Source organism: Pteronotus mesoamericanus, unplaced genomic scaffold (assembly GCF_021234165.1).
Source record: "Pteronotus mesoamericanus isolate MK-2021 breed Mesoamerican mustached bat unplaced genomic scaffold, CSHL_Meso_final contig_164, whole genome shotgun sequence".
Classification (NCBI taxonomy): domain Eukaryota; kingdom Metazoa; phylum Chordata; class Mammalia; order Chiroptera; family Mormoopidae; genus Pteronotus; species Pteronotus mesoamericanus.
In genome coordinates, this window is record NW_026555065.1 from 13267188 (window position 1) to 13283802 (window position 16615).

General features: G+C 34.7%; 1 protein-coding gene across 1 annotated transcript in view; it reads left to right on the plus strand.

Annotated features, from left to right (window-relative positions):
* Positions 1-8537: 8537 nt before the first annotated feature.
* Positions 8538-16615, plus strand: part of WDR72 (WD repeat domain 72) — a 176890-nt gene continuing 168812 nt past the window's right edge. The window contains exons 1-2 of the mRNA XM_054564693.1: positions 8538-8690; positions 14320-14426. Coding sequence (XP_054420668.1) covers positions 8538-8690; positions 14320-14426 — 260 coding nt within the window. The remainder of the gene's footprint in view (positions 8691-14319; positions 14427-16615) is intronic.

Below are 16615 nucleotides of genomic sequence, written 5' to 3' on the forward strand. Positions count from 1 at the left end.
ATGATGACCAACAAACTGAGCCACACCAGTCAGGGTTACTTTTACTCCTCACAGGAGTTACTTTGTTCAAGAAGCAATTGTTATGTATGGTAACTGAGGTCTTAATCCATTGTATTTTTGTTTGGCCATCTTCAGTCTAGATGTTTAAAGTTTGTCTCTGTCTTCAAAGTTGGTGAGGCAGAGACTCAATGCCTGGGCATGTCCCTGAAGAAAGCTATTTATGACAAGGTAAACAATTTCAATGTCCAGTAGACAGCAGCCACAAAACCACATTTGCATCATACTCATTATTCTGTTAGCTTCACCGAAGTCAGAGAGATAAAAACAAATTGTTACAGGGAAGAAGATGAAGGTGAGAAGAATAGGGAGAATCTTATTTGTGTTCCCACAGCACTTAACATGTCCAGAGCATTGCACAACTGTCCTATGCTGTTACATGGTATTAAAGCCACTGTGGGAAAATTGGAAATATATATATAGATATATATATCTTATGATTTTTAAGCTCTGTATTTCAAAAGAGAGGGAATTGATTGTTGATTAAGAGTATGAACTTTAAGTCAGGTTGGAATGAAATGTGAGTCACCTAAGCTCTTTCAGTTTTCTCATCAATAACATGAGAATAATAACAATACCTATCGCAGGGTATTAATGAGGGTAAAATGAGAACATGCATATAATGTGGCACACAGAGTGGTATTCAGTAAATTACTAATATTTTAATTTTAGCTCCTGTATATAGTATGCAATTATATAACTAATGAGTAATTTATCTACATAAGTATTCTACTTATAGACTGAGAATGTCTTGAAGGCCATTTCTCTTCTCACCCTGAGAATCCACTGCAATATGTGGATAGGCTGCAGTCAATAATTTATGAGAATCATGTAAGAGTACAGTTTGTGCATGTGTGTGTTTATATAATTATTTCAATAGTAAACTGATTATATTATAAAATATTGATTATATAAATTACAAAATGCAATTTATCAAAATTTAAAGTGTTGTGCTTGGTACTATGACTAGGTACACATGAGGAAAATTTATTTGACTTTTAAAATATACTCTATAACTTTATCTCTATCTGTGAAAGTGTTTCTTTTAAATTACCTTTAAATAGACTAGATTTAGAAATCATTTTAGGGCCTGTAAACATGTACAGAGCATTGTACTATATACTATTTTTTATAGATATATAAAATGATTTATATATATAAAACCCATATTCTTGTTTAATTTTTAAAAAGTTTTTAAAAGATATTATTTATTTTTTAGAGAGATGGGAAGGGGGAGAGGAAGAGGGAGAAACATCGATGTGACAGAGAAACATCAATCAGTTGCCCCTCACACATGCCCTGACCAGGGGCTGAACCTACAACCCAGGAAAGTGCCCTGACCAGGAATTGAAACACTGACCTTTTGTTTTACAGGACAATGCCCAACTAACTGAGCAACATGGGTCAGGGCCATATTCTTGTTTTAGACATTGCAAAATATTATTCAGGCACTCAAATTTAGTATACAATGATTGCCATGGCCAGGTAGTTCAGTTGGTTGGAGTATTGTTTCGATACTCCAAGGTTGTGGGTTCAATCCCAGGTCAGCGCACATATAAGAATCAACCAATGAGTGAATAAATAGGTGAAACAGCAAATCAACATTTCTCTTTCTCTCTCCCCCTCTCCCTATAAAATCAGTATTAAAAAGTGTATTTAGCATACAATGATCATAAATTGAGGGCTATGATAGAGGTTTGTAATCTTTTCCCAAAGGTTTTATGACTTATCTAGATTCATAGTTATTCGAAACAGGACATATACTTCTGTCAGAAACATAATTTACTCCTACGCATCAGTTCCTTCTAACTTAGAGACTCGACAATAGACTGTTTTTTCCTTTGAGATTTATTTTTGATGAGAGATTTCTGGGAAATTGTACAGGGTCTTAGAACACGTGGATTTACTCTCTCTCCTATTGATAGCAAGGCACTAAACTTCTTGGGTGACTTTAAATTTTCCTGCAAGAAAAAAAGAGAGTCTAAAACAGTGACTTCTGAGATGTGTATCCTTTGATCAATTCTTATTCTCACTGCACAATTCGCTTAATGTCTCAGAATCTCAAATGATCTTACAAGTTAGGGAGATTAGATTTATGATCCCCAAGGTCACTTACTGCCCTAAATTCTAGATTATGAGAGTTTATGAGTAATACAAGCAAGGTATTAGTAGCATACTATGTATATTATACGCACATGCTTTTATTTACATTATAAATGCATCCCTCATAAGTATACTGAGATGTAGGCAACACAGGTTGTGGTATCCTCATTTTACTATATACTACCTTTATAATCTAGAAATAAAGGTCATAAGTGGTAATAGCTGCCCTAGAACCAGGTATCCGAATTCTAGGTCTGTTTCCACTACAGTTAGCAGTCCAGAGTGTTCAGGATTAATCTGGTTAAGATCTGATTTCTTGTGGCTTTGGTCTTGTGCTATTTGTTTTCTGATTCGGGTGTGTTAGGAATCCTATGTCTGTTAAGGGTTTCAATCTATGAAATGTTTTGACTTGATTTTCTAGAAACTCCAAGTGCCATGTATTTAAACGTTTGCATGGGTGGATGCCCTACTGGATGGGAGTCTTTAGATTATGATGTATATTTTCATTCATTTATTCATTCATTCAACAAATAGTTATTGAGTGCCTGCCTGTCCCAAACCCTTTTCTGGGCCCTGAGAATATAGTGGTGCACAAGTAAGAAAGAAATCCCTGTCTTTGGAGGAGAATTTAAAATCTAGTGAATATGAAATGAATTTAATATGAATAAGGATAACACAAAAATGTAATGAGGAAGAAGTTTGCTTTGGGTAAGTGAGGCTATTATCTCGAGGCATGGGAGCTAGAATTACAACAGTAGTAATTTACCGAATAGCACTCTGTGTTTTTCATTATATGCATGTTCTCATTTTACCTTCATAATACCCTGAGGCAGGTACTGCTATTATTCTCATGTTATAGATGAGAAAACTGAAGCCCAGTGGGCTTAAGTGACTCACGTTTAATTTTAACCTGACTAAAAGTTCATACTTTAATCAACTCCCTTCTGAAATATAGAGCTTAAAAATCATAAAGAAAAGAGTTTATTCAACCCATATTTATTATTTTTCTATTCAAAGCATTGTCTTTCAGGTACTGTTTGGAATGTGATAATTATTAAGAAATGATTCCCATCTTTCACAAAGGATATAAAAAGTAGCAGCATCAACATCAGTTTGGCAAAAGAATATTTATGAAGTACCCACTATGAGTCACACACTATGTACTCAAGGCCTGGTATCCGTCCTTAGGGAATTGTATCATTTTATTAAGTCGACATCAGTGTAAAGCAGATAATTTAAAGGAGCTATAAAACCAGACTAATATAAAGTGGCTGGTTATTGGGTAGACAATGTTGCAAAATTCCAGTAAGAGAAGCTAATATTCCTGAGTACTAAGGATATAAAGAACTCACTTTGGGAATTAGTTATCTTTGGTATAATGTTAGTTAATTATTACAAATATATTAATTCCCTGGTAAATGTTCCCCAAATTTGTTTCTGTTATAGTTCTCTTTAGCAACCTAGACAAATTGCCTTGACTACAGTTTCCTAGGTAAAGTTAAAAAGGTGACAGGCAAGTCCATGGACATGAGCCAAATGCACGTTGTCTGTAAACAAAAAATGCCCAGTTTCCTTTGGAGCAGCGTGGCCACAAGTGCTCCCTTTTCTTCTAGTTCTTGGTTCTGACCAGCACACCTTAACCAAGCCAGGAGTGAAAGTCAAAATTCAGGTAATTTTTGAACAGTGACTTTTGTTGTGGTACCAGAAGCTGTGGTTAAAGGACCACTACAAAGTTAGGAGGAGTGTTTTTTAGTAGCAGAATGTTAAATCACAGCTATGTGAATTCTTACTCCTGCTTTGGGATCTTAATATATCACAGGTATCTGATATTCATGGAATGAGCTATTCCCCCAAAGCAAATTTTCTTGATATATAAAACTTCTCTATTTAAATCTTTGTTGCAGAAATTGTTAAAACTACTAATTTGTAATTTTTACCATCTTAAGCTAAGTACTTTAGGCATCTTTTCATCTATCATTCAGCCAGTCAGTGACAAGATGGGCAGAAGTTGTCAGCTGAAATACAATGGGGTCCTCCCAAGTGACAGAGATTAGGGATGATTTGTCCATCCATCAAGGGCCCCAAGACTGCCAGATTTCGTGGCTCTAATAGCAGGTTTCATGGGTTTGAGGGTTTTCCTTTTCTTTGGTGTGATTCACTTTTTTCCTGTGCCTGCTTCAGATGGAAATCATTATGTTCTTTCTTTCTTTGCTTCTTTCTCCCTTGCTCTTAATCTGCTGATTTGAATTTAAGTGAGCTGCTATCTGAGCTGTCATTTGACTTAACAGAATTTATGTGGTCTGCCTTATGTGTTTTCATGTGTGAGGATGTACCTGCTAATTCCCTCAAATTACACCCAGTCTACAGTTTTTGCTAAAATGCGGGTCAGGGGTCTATGTGTAGTTTTATTCCCCATTTTTAATGTTTACATTAATGGTTTTAATGGTAACAGGTATATTTGTGCTATCTGTTTCATATGCATTTAGTTTTAGTTATTCATATTTTTATAAAAATTATTTCACTAATCCTTCCAAATTGTGGGCATACAGCTATTTATAATATTCTCATTTAAAATATTAATTTTAATCACACTAATTTTCTCTTTATATTATTTTTGATGTTTTTAATTTCTTTTTTATCAAACTTGCCACAGATTTACTTATGTTGTTTCTTTTAAAAAATTCAGTTATAGTTTTGTAGATTTTTAAAAAAATTATTGTTATATTAATGTATAGCCTTGTCTGTTTTATTTTCTTTCTAATACAATACCTACATCTGGAAAGTTTTATTATGTGAGGTTATTATGTGTTTTGTTTCTTAATAATATCTAAACTTCATTTTGTTTCCTTGATAGTCCAAGGAATATTTAGAATATATATATGTGTGTGTGTATATATATGTATGTTCATATATATATGTTCATATATATATATTTATATTTGTTTCCAAATATTTAAAAAGGGAGAATTTTAAACGTGTGTTTGTATGTATTGGAGGATAGGTTTAGATTTTTATTCATTTTGGTTAGATAATGTTGTCTGTATGATATTAATTCTTTGGGATTTGTTGAGGCTTTCCATGGTCAGTTTTATAAATATCATATGCATGACTTAGTAGAATGTGTTTTTACTTAATAACTTGCTTAAGTAATAATCTATATATATCCATTTTATAAATAAATTTTGTGCTCAAGTGTTTTATACTTTTATTTTTTGTCAGCTTGATCTATTTATTATTGATTGAAATATGTAAAATATCCCTCTTTAATAGTAAGCTTGTCAACTTTTCTTTATAATTATGCAAGATTATATTTTACATATTTTGAGGCTCTGCTATTGAGTACCTAGAGATTATGAACTGTTATCCCTTTTTGGTGAATGATTTATTTAATTATATAGTGATCCTTTTCTACCAGTAATGCTTTTATCTTAAAACCTACTTATTTCTCCAATATTACACCAGTTTGCTTTCATAACAATTTGCCTGGCATGTCCTGTCTATCCCTTTATTTTTCATCTTTCTGTGTTAATAATGTTAGAATTTTTTTATAAATAAGTTATACTAAGGCATGTTCTAATTGAGAATCTTCTTTTTTATACTAATAAAATTAATTCATCTATTTACTGTAAATTCTGATATCTTTAGATGTGAATTTACAATTTGGTTTTGTGTTTTTAATTGTCCATAATTTTTGCTTTTAAGATTTTTTTTCTTCTATTGGATTGATAACTTTTCTTTATTTCTCTATTCTATAACCCTACTGTTTGGAAGTTACTATTTTTTTTTTCTTTTAGCACCTTGCCATGTAATGTTATGTTGGAAAAATTTAAAGTTAACCATTCTCTCTGCTCTCTTCCCATATATACCAGGACATCAGTACGATTTAACGTAAGTTCTACATTGTCTTCTTTAATGGTCCTATCTAGGATTTTAGTTTATCTTTTACCCCCCCAATTATTCTCCTCATTATTAATATTATTATTTTACAAATAATGCTCATTAAGACTTGCATGTTTACTGATTTCCCTGCTAACAATTTTTATGCTACTGTCTTTTTAATTAATTATATTTTTGAGAAAGGACATTCTTTCATAATTCTTTCAACAAAGTCTCTAAATGTTGTATTCGCTGAGGCCTTATTTGTTGGAAAATGTCTTTATATTGCCCTCACTTTGAGTGATAGCTAAGTATAAAAACCTAGGTTGGCATTCATCTCCCTTCAGCATTTTGCAGGGAATATTTCTGTAGCTTCAGACCATTATTTAGCTGTGTAGAAATCTGCTTTAAGCATACTTGCTATTTGGCTTTTTATTTGTTTCTTTTAGGTTGTTTCATTTCATTTCATTTACTTTATACTTTGCCTTTAGTATACTACAGTTTCTCTAAGATGTGCTTTGGTGTCCATAATTTCCACTTTAAGCTTCCTAATGCTTACTGAATTCTTGAACCTAAGTTTTCATATCTTTGAAACATTCTGGGAAATGGTAGACTGATTATTTTTTTAATAATATATTTTTTTAAATCTCAAACTTACAGACAAGTAGTAAGTAGAAACTACAGAACTATTTTCATGAAAACTTTTTGACAGGAAGTTGCTAATCTTTTACCCTATATTTTCAGAATACTTTAGTGTATATAGAACAAGGATATTAGCCTTTGAAATCACAATAAATCCTTCAAAACTGGGAAGTTAATTAGTCCTCATTCAAGTTTTGCCAGTTAGCCTAGTGAGTCTATTATAGCAAAAGAATCCAGTCTAGAACCATGTATTGCACTTAGTTGTCCTGTCTCTTGAGTCTCCTTTAATTGGAACAGTTTCTTATTCTTCCTTTGACATTCATGACCTTGACATGTTGGGAGATTACAGACCAGTTATTTTGTAGGAGTCCTTCAATTTGTGTTGTCATGATGAGATTCAGGTCCTACAGCTTTGGCAGGGATATCACAGAGTTGATGTGCGTTCTCATTGTTTCATATCAGGTGACACATGGATTTGCCTTTGAACCATTACTGAAGTTGTTTACTTTCATTACTTGATTAAAGTGGTGTCTGCTAGGCATTTCCTATGTATAGCACTATTTTTCTGTGTTTGAAGTGAAAGAGGTTTAAGTTGGGATTAGAGTGTTATTGAAACCAGAATTTAGAACTCTTTGGTTAGCTTAGCACTATGATTAATATGTGCGGTCCTGATATACTGAACTGCAAAACTGAGAATTTTTTTCAATAAAAAATCTTGTGTTCAAGGTGCTTAGGTACTGTAGTAATAATAGTACCACTCTATTATAGGTTACATACACTTGTATACTGACCTAAGAAGTAAGCCATGGGAAACTAGTTTCTGAATCCCAAATGACTGACCTACAAGTAAAATTGTCATTTTCCTTGGTTAAGTTTTGCCTATATTGAATTTATGTTCATGGGGTTAATGCATACTCATGTGTCTATATGCTTATCTGTGTGTAACTGAACATTATAAATAATATACACCACAAGTTTTGAAATTTTATATTGATACTTACCTGGATTTTGATTTAGTACCAGAAGTCTTGCAGGACACATCTCCATTTCTTAACTTTCTAAAGACAAATGTACAAAGTAAGCTTGGTATCTTCCTCCTCTCTCATCTTTGACATTTTTATTGACATAAAATATATACTACTAAGTCAGAGAAGAAAACTTACAGATTTCTAAGGACATACAGCATTGTTTATTTCCAAATTATTTGTATTTCTGAAAAGAATGCCATTTTGGGGTGAAACTTTTAACTCAATGTTCCTCGAAATGTAATGTGCATATCACTAGCTGATCATTTTAGGTGATACAGGTGATACACAGGTTATATGTATTGTAGGTGGAACATGAATATGACAGAAATCATGACAGCCATACATTAGTCTTTGAAGACCAAGAAACATTGATTTTATGGAAAAGATTTACTTTTTAATAGAGAAATTCAGTTTTTTTTTTTATTTATTTAAGTGAGGTGACATTTCTGGGGAGAGAGAGTCTGCAAAGCTGTTTTCAAATCGTAGTGCATGGACAGCTCTATTCTTGAGACACATGGCTGGGCTTTGCAGAGGTCGGGATCACCCAGAGTCAGAGCTGGGTGAACTGGGTGTGAAGTGGGTAGACAATTTCTATCCTTCTCTTCATCAGTACCAGTAATCAAGGATTGGAATAGAAGTCATTCCTCTTTGACAAAGTAATACTAAGCAGTGTCTTATGACTACCTTTCCTTCTAATTGATGACTGTGGGAGGACATGTTCAAATTTGTGTCATTATAAATCCACTTTGATATATGATCAGTTTCCCCAGCCCTAAGAACGTCTACTGCGTACACTTCTTCCTTTCTCTGTGTTTCTAGGACTCTCTCAACATGAGGTGCTCCCTGCAGGCAGTCGTGCTCTGGGGAAAGAAGGCCCCTTCCCACAGCATCACTGCCATCATGATTACCGATGACCAGGCAACAATTGTGACTGGAAGTCAAGAGGGTCAGCTCTGTCTCTGGAGTCTCTCACCTGAGCTAAAGGTTAGTGAAAACTACTGTATCGAAACAGACAACACACAAAATAGTGTAGCTTGCATCTTCCATCTGCAATGACAGTGGAAGGTTTGCATGATTATTAAGGAGATGCTTACTGAAGTCATAAATTGGTTTTACTTCTGGATTTGGAGAGAATGAAGTGTTACATTGTAGAGCAAGATCATATTGGAAAATTATATTATTAATATTGCTAATCTTAGCTACTAGCTGTTATCATCCTTTAAGCTCTGCTGAGTTTTACTATTTTTATATCCTGAGTTATATGTTTAAGTAACTGAACTACAGACATGTAAGTATAATTCTAAAAATTATGGCTCATTAATCTAAACAATGGGCACCCTGGAAAATCACTATTAACTAAATGAGTAATATCTTAATTATCTCGGTGTTTCTGTCACTTGGCCTTCTTGCTATCTTTTTAGTCTCTGCTTGCCTGTGATTTTTACAGATTGTATCACAAAGCCCTAAATCCAATTTACTATTGTCGTCCTCCTATTTCAGAACCTGACCTCATCTAGGATTTGGCCCATTGATTAGCAATTAATTGTCCCTGTCCTAAGTCATAAACATTTAACATATTGGAATAGATATTTGCTTAGCTCTAGCAGCCTGTAGACCCAATTTGAACATTTAAACTAATGATGTACTTAAAGTATACTGCCCTCATTAAGAAGCCTTTTAAAGATCAAAGACTATTTTTAGCCTTTAAAGTTTGTCACTTTAAAACCTAAATTAACAATTAATTGTAATTCTATTTTATAGTGTAATTAATTAACATCTCCCACCACTGAACAATTGCACTACAGGACTGCCAAGAACTGCATAGCAGAGCATCTCAGCTCAATGTTTATGAGCCTTCCTGAAAGGAGAAGCTGGTATCATTTCAACAGAGGAGCTATGAAAATGGTGGCTCTCACATTTTTTATCTCTTATAATTTAAACTCAGACCCCTAAATGGCTAAAAATGTCTTGCTATTCTCTTTAATGTTGAAATGTAATGTTTTCTGGCCAGAATATGTAGGTTGCTATAGCTTAAGAAAATTTGAATCCTTGCTTCTGTATCTTTTTTAGGTTTGTTCCAGGTATTTATTCAAAACATTTATTCAACATGCATTTATTGGTGGATATTATAAGTTAAGCAGTACTCTAGGTACCTGAGTTCAAACCTGAATGATAAGACCTGGTGCTGCCTACCCAGAGGTTATAGCAGGCTAAGGCAGTTATGTTGTAGCACAAGGTGTTCTAAGTAGAGGGAGGTCAGCACTGCACCTTCAGTGGGAGACATTATGCCATGCTTTTCTTAAATACAAGTCTTCTGCTTGAGGTTAGAGCAATGGTTCTTAACAGAAAGTGATTTTGCTCCCCCAAGACATTTGGTAATGTTGGCAGACCCTTCTTTGTGGCACCAATTGGGTAGAGACCAGGCATCCAATAGCGCATATGACAGCCCCTTACAACAAAGGATTATCCCATCCAACATGCCAATAGTGTTGATATTGAGAAATCCATGGTTATAGATTGATGTAGGAATAGGAATCTTATCAGTGGGGTGGAAGAAACAAGGAGACTTGGTAAGAAGATCTAAGCTGGGGGCTGGAGTAGCCTTGTTTTTTTGAAAATTCACTGTGAGGACATGGTAAAAAAGTTAATAACACAAATAAGAGACTAATTAGTATGAACGTGAGATTTGAGATTTTCTGTGGCTAACTCTAGGGCCAGAAAGAATGAACATCTTTAATTTTTCCCTTGAACCTCACCTTTAAATGACAATGGATCAACTATTAACAGGGAAAACTCTAGGGTGTTCAAAAATCAAGGGCATTTTTGAGTTTTCAACAAATCCTGTTGCCATCTTTAAGGCAGTCAAGTGAGTGGTCCATCATTGATATTTTAATAGTAGTTTAATTTGATTTTTATTTGAAAAATGTATATATAAAGGCATAGTTTTGGCAGTAGAAGATGAAGGGAGGCCTTGAAGATATGTGAGATTTTAAGAGGGAACATAAATATGTGGGTGGCTGAGTGGTTGTAGAACAGCTTAAAACCAAAGGGCACAGTTAGGTGAAGACAACAGGAGAGAAGGAAGTTGCGGGAGTAGGGGGTAAAATGATCTGGGAGCCACTTATTTTCTCTTTGCACTAAATTTTGATAGGACTTTCCTCTCTCCAAAATGATTTCGGTAAGAATACTCACCTGCCACTATGTAAGTGAAAAAACAAACCAAGGGCACTTACTTATTCAAGATTCTCAGAGTCTAATGTAGAAGACAGACTTGTTAATAGGAAGTTGTAAAGCAGTAGGATACTTTCTGTTTCTATGAGTATGACTATGTACATCACATAAGTGAAATCATACAATATTTATTATTTTGTGACTGGCTTATTACACTTAGCATAATGCCCTTAGGTTCCACCCACGTTGAAACATGTGTCAGAATGTCCTTCCTATTTAAGGATGAAAAATATTCCATTGTTTGTATAGACCACATTTTGTTTATTCATTCATCCATCAATAGACTCCTGGATTGCTTCCATCTTTTGACTAATATGAATAACACTACTATGAATCTGGATATACAAATATCTGTTTGAATTGCTGCCTTCACTTCTTTGGGATGGGTTTTCTGGATCTTATGGTAGTTGTATTTTAAATTTTTTGAGGAGTTGCTAAACTGATTTACATAGCAGTTTACATTTTACATTCCCCACCAGCAGTGTTCAAGGGTCCCAATTTTTCAACATCCTCACTGACCCTTGTTATTTTCTTTTATGTTTGTTTTATAATAGCCAACCTAATCAGTGTGACGTGGTATCATTGTGGTTTTGGAGAGAAAGGCTTTCTGAGGGTGATGTTTGAACTGAATTCTATGATGCACAGGATTTGAACAGGAACAAAGGCAGGAGAATGCAAACAGAATAAGTGTGTATAAAAGGCATGAATATTTTGCTCCCTGGGAACTAGTAAGAGTAGTTGAAGAGGCCTTGAACACAGAGGGTAAGTTAAAGGTGATAGCAACATTTGTACGGGCTCTAAGGGATGGAGCAGACTCAGTCTGGAATTTAATATGCTGAGAGTTTTAGACTTTTTTTTTTTAACTAGCAAGAGCTAACACTACATGTTATTTAAAAGTGGTACTATTGAGGATTTGAGGACTTTTTTGCAAGAAGATGGCATAATACTATGTTATTACATCTGTGATTTAGAGTATCACTGGGTATTAATGTGAAGGGCGTATTGAAGGGAGAGGGAGATAAAATAAGGGAAGGAATTATGGGTAGCAGGGTTCTATAGTACTGCAATCAAGTAAGGTTTTGAGCATGAATCCAATCAGTGGCAATGGGAAAGAAGAGGAGATGAAACCTGGAAATCTGTTAAGAGAACAGACATAACTGAGCAACAGTCAGATGTGGGGTAAAGGAGGAGAAACAGTCAAAGGTATTTTTCAGGTTTGGGGTTTAGGTGATGGGTGGGATTGGGGGGTGATAATGATATTGATAAAGAATAGAGCATAGGAATAGGGAGGGAAAGAAGGTGATTTAAGTCCTGGATATCTTGGAGTATTCAAATATTCATCAGACTTTCCCTTGTCTATAGGTGGTAGATGGCAGGGTACAAGGGAGCTAGAGACTTAGTCTCCCTGTCCTGGACTTCTCCTCACATGCCTAGAATGTGCATGCTGCTTCCAGGCTCAGAGTCTGGCTCACAAAGACTTCTATTTTCCCTGGAACTTTGGTCTGCTAATGAGGGAGCCTCTCCAAGTCCCATGTTAGAAACTTTCTCAGCTGGGTTTCCTGGTACTGATTGCTAGTATTCATCATACCTTTAAGTATAAAAAGAGATGACTTGAACGTCCTCGCAGATATATGCTCCTTTAGTATCGGAATGTTCTGTTTTCTTTCTGTTTAATACTCACAAGGAAACACAACAATGACACAATGAAGATTATTGGTGCTGTATAGAAAGAATGGAGATATCTGAGTCAAGTTTTAGCTCATATTTACCAGCTCTGTATTATTGGACAAATGACTTACATCCTTTGAACTCAATTGTATCACCTTTGAAATGAAGATTAAAAGCCCTTCAAAGTTACACCAGTGCCTGGAATTTGGTAGATGCTGGTCAACTTGTATGTTCTTTTCCCTTTCTCATTTGTGCCATTGGAAGTACCTGGGGTAGGAGTGAGTATGAGGGGACAGTGCTTCATAGAGGTAGAGCCAATGAATACAAGGAAAATTCTCCTGGCTTTCATCAAGACAGTAACTAGGTGATTGTAGAATTTTTTTTATTATTCTTCATAGCAGTTCTAAAGTATGATAAAGTTAGAAGACCAGTGAATTGTCATAGCTTATTCAACTACATGTGGGGATTTAGTAGCAGAATAAGTGAGGACTTAATATCAAAAGTAGTGGCGTTCCATTCTGATATTTTGTCCATACTGGATTTTGTCTGGAGGAGGAAATGTCCTTGATGTGCCCCAATTCATTGTTTAATTTGGCCTGCAATTTGTTGGAAATGGGATTAAATTCCTAGGAGTATGCATTGCCAAGTGTGATGATAGGGAAACATTATTCTGTTGTTCTAAGATGGAACCTTCTGAATTTCCCAGGAATAAGGTAGAGAGTTGGAGCTTGGGTCGTATGTGATTCTAACCAACCACAAAACCCACCTTGCAGCACTAGAAATCTAATCTGGTAACAGACCTTTTAGAGAAGTATTTCTGGTTATGATAGAAATAAGATGAAGGCAGAGAACAATATGCTATGAAATAATTTGTTCTCAGTGATATGGTTGGGTTATCATCTACATACATCTATGTTTACATAGTTCATAAAAAACATAATGAATATTAGTTCATTTGGAAATTAGATTTTTATTACTCCTGAAACAAGTTTTATTAACTACAAGTTTTCTAGTTATTCAAATTAAATTTTTAGTCCCTTAATGACAAACCCTTCTCTATTTTAGGGGATCTTGAATTTTTTCCATTTTATAATGTAATTTTTATAATCATGTTTTACAAAGTAACGGGGGATAAACTTTTTTCACACATGAAATAATGGAAGGATTAGCCCTTAGTGCCATATTGTTAAACTCACAGATTGGAGAAAAATACTGGCATTTTAAATAATAGCTCAGTTGCAATTTTATTTTTAACAACGAAAAGTAAAGTATTTCAGAAGCAAGAAGTCAAATAAGGTATTATAATGCTTATAGAAAGGGTTATCTTTTCTTTGGGTTTTGTAAACTCATTTCTGAATTCTGAAATTTGCGTATTAATATTCTACTACCATCTGAGGCACATTTGGTACATACTAAACATCAACACTGACTTATTTGTATTCAAAACCTAGATATTGTAAAACCGGTCTAGCAATCTTCTAGGTTTCATGATGGATACAAAACCAAAAACAAACAAAATAATTTGTACAGCACAGTATCTTTATTTAGAAGTTCTGTGGATTTCGATATGCCACATATCAGTTTTCCTGACTATGTACAGCAAAAACACAACAAGATTTACTTAGCAGAATTATGAATATATATGTAATGTCATGCTTATATTCTCAACTAAAAAGTTTACAGCTATTTAAAAGCTTACCCTTATCATTTTCAGATTTCAGCAAAAGAACTTCTGTTTGGTCATTCAGCTTCAGTAACATGTTTGGCAAGAGCGAGAGACTTCTCTAAACAGCCCTATGTTGTTAGTGCTGCTGAAAATGGGTAGGTATGATGTGTGGAACTTTGTACCCATCTCTATTTCCTCTCCGGTAACAGAATGAGTGAGAATCAGTTTTAACAGCTGATGGGGTACAGAATTCTAGGGCTGGAGGAAACCTTAGCGATTAACATGTTCCTTTCACATTTAGAAAAGTTTAGCTTTTGAATGGTTGGGTAATTTGAGTGATGATCCCAAGGAATGTAGTCTGTACTATGACTCCCAATAGTTAAACATCCCAATGTGCGTGTCAGGCTTTTTGGCAGCCTCACTCTATAGTAGATTTGAAAATGGAAAAGCTTGGTGCTTGTCTTTTTTCACATAGCACTTCACCTTGAGCTCTTAAGCAAACCCATCCATAACTTGGGAGTTTTGTAAAACAATTCAGTAGTTACAATCTTCGTGTTGTACACTTGCTTGAAATCATTATAAAATGAGCAGAGGATCAGATTCAATTGTAAGTGGAATGGTGGAAGAGAGAACGGAAAGAGACATAGACAGTGATTTGGGTTCTGTTTCATAGAAGTGAGGTTTGTTTCTATGAAGTAGGACTCAGCTGTAGGAAAAAGCCCCACGGATGGAAGAACTATGAGGAACTAGACTCCACTGATGAGTTATTTGCCAAAGTGTACTCAAGAATGCAAAATTGATTTAGTATGGATTTGTGAATGACGGGTAAGGTTACAGGTTGAAACAAGAGAGCCCCTCCTTTTTTTGTTTTTAGTCCAAGGAGAAATTATGTGGCTTTAAATTCAGAGAACCAAAAGAATGAGGAATCAAGTGTCCAACTTGAAGAAACTAAATAGTTTATACCAAAATGGCTAGTGGAACTGATATCAGAGAAGCACTTAATCCCACAGCTTATACCAAAGAAATACCCATTCCCCTAATTGTTATGCTTGGATTGAATTCTGAGTAAGGCTAAAGTGAAATGGCCTAGTACATTCTCTTTTAACAGTTGCCGGTAGCTTTGGTACAATAGGGCTGCTACAAAGCCTGCTACACATGCTGGGATATTTATTCCCACTCTAGAGAATTTGGGGAGTGGTGGTGAATTTTTTCTTGGAGAATTGAGAAAAATAATAGTTAAGTGAGAAACAATTAAGAAAAGTAACTGAGTTCCAGATGGAGGTTTTTGCCCATAGTGGTCTAGCTCTAAAAAAGAATGTAGAATTAATGGGCAGATTCTTGATGATTGATGGATTCAGCTGTATGAATCCTGTAAATATGATTGTTAAACAACCAAGAGGTCTGGCTTGGTCTTCCTTTTCCAATAGGACTTGAATTTTCTAGGACTCTGTTCCTTTGGTGTCCAAAACTTATCCTACATCTATAATATATTTCTTAGAACTTCTACATACTTAACCTCTAATTTAATCTGTTGGAAATTATTAAAATTACTCGGCTTGGCCTATTATTTCCCAAACGACAATGTGTTTTTGTTTGTTTGTTTGTTTTAGTTTTCAGAAGTCCCAGGAAGTGGCTGGGGGCTCAGCCTTTCTGCCTCCAAGGTGATCAGAGGGGAATCAAAATTGCCTCATGACTTAGTTTTTCACTTTATTTCCCCGACGTGTTACATCATGTGTAGGCATGAATTCTAAGATTCAGGACTCCCAGTGAATTCTAGGTTAAATGAAAAGAAATAAACACTTGGAGACAGAATGAAAAGGCATTATTTACAAAGGAATGCTAATTAAACTGAGAGCTGACTTCTCCACAGTAAAATAAAACATGATGGCAGTAAAATATCTTTAGAAAGTTGAGAGAAAGTAGCTACCAACTTAGAAGTATATTTCTCGCAAAAATATCTTCAAAATATGAGGGAAAATTAGTAATATTTAAGTTAAATACTAATAAAACTTTCAACTACTGCCAACAGACCCTCTATAAGTAACGAAATTCTAAATTATATCCTTCAGTGAGGACAATGATTTCAGAAGGAAAATCTGAGCTGAGAGAAGAATATTGAACCAGACACAGCAAATATTTTTAAAATTAAATAGACACAGACTTTAAGACACAGTAATATTTATATATACTCCTCACCCTGCACCCACACGATCCTAAATCAAAATTGCACATAATACTGTAATGATGAGATTCCGCATGTTCTGGTGTTTTAGAGGTGGGTAAAGATGTTGATTAACTTTAGACTTTAAGCTAGATGTATATGGTGACATTTCCAGAGTAGCTG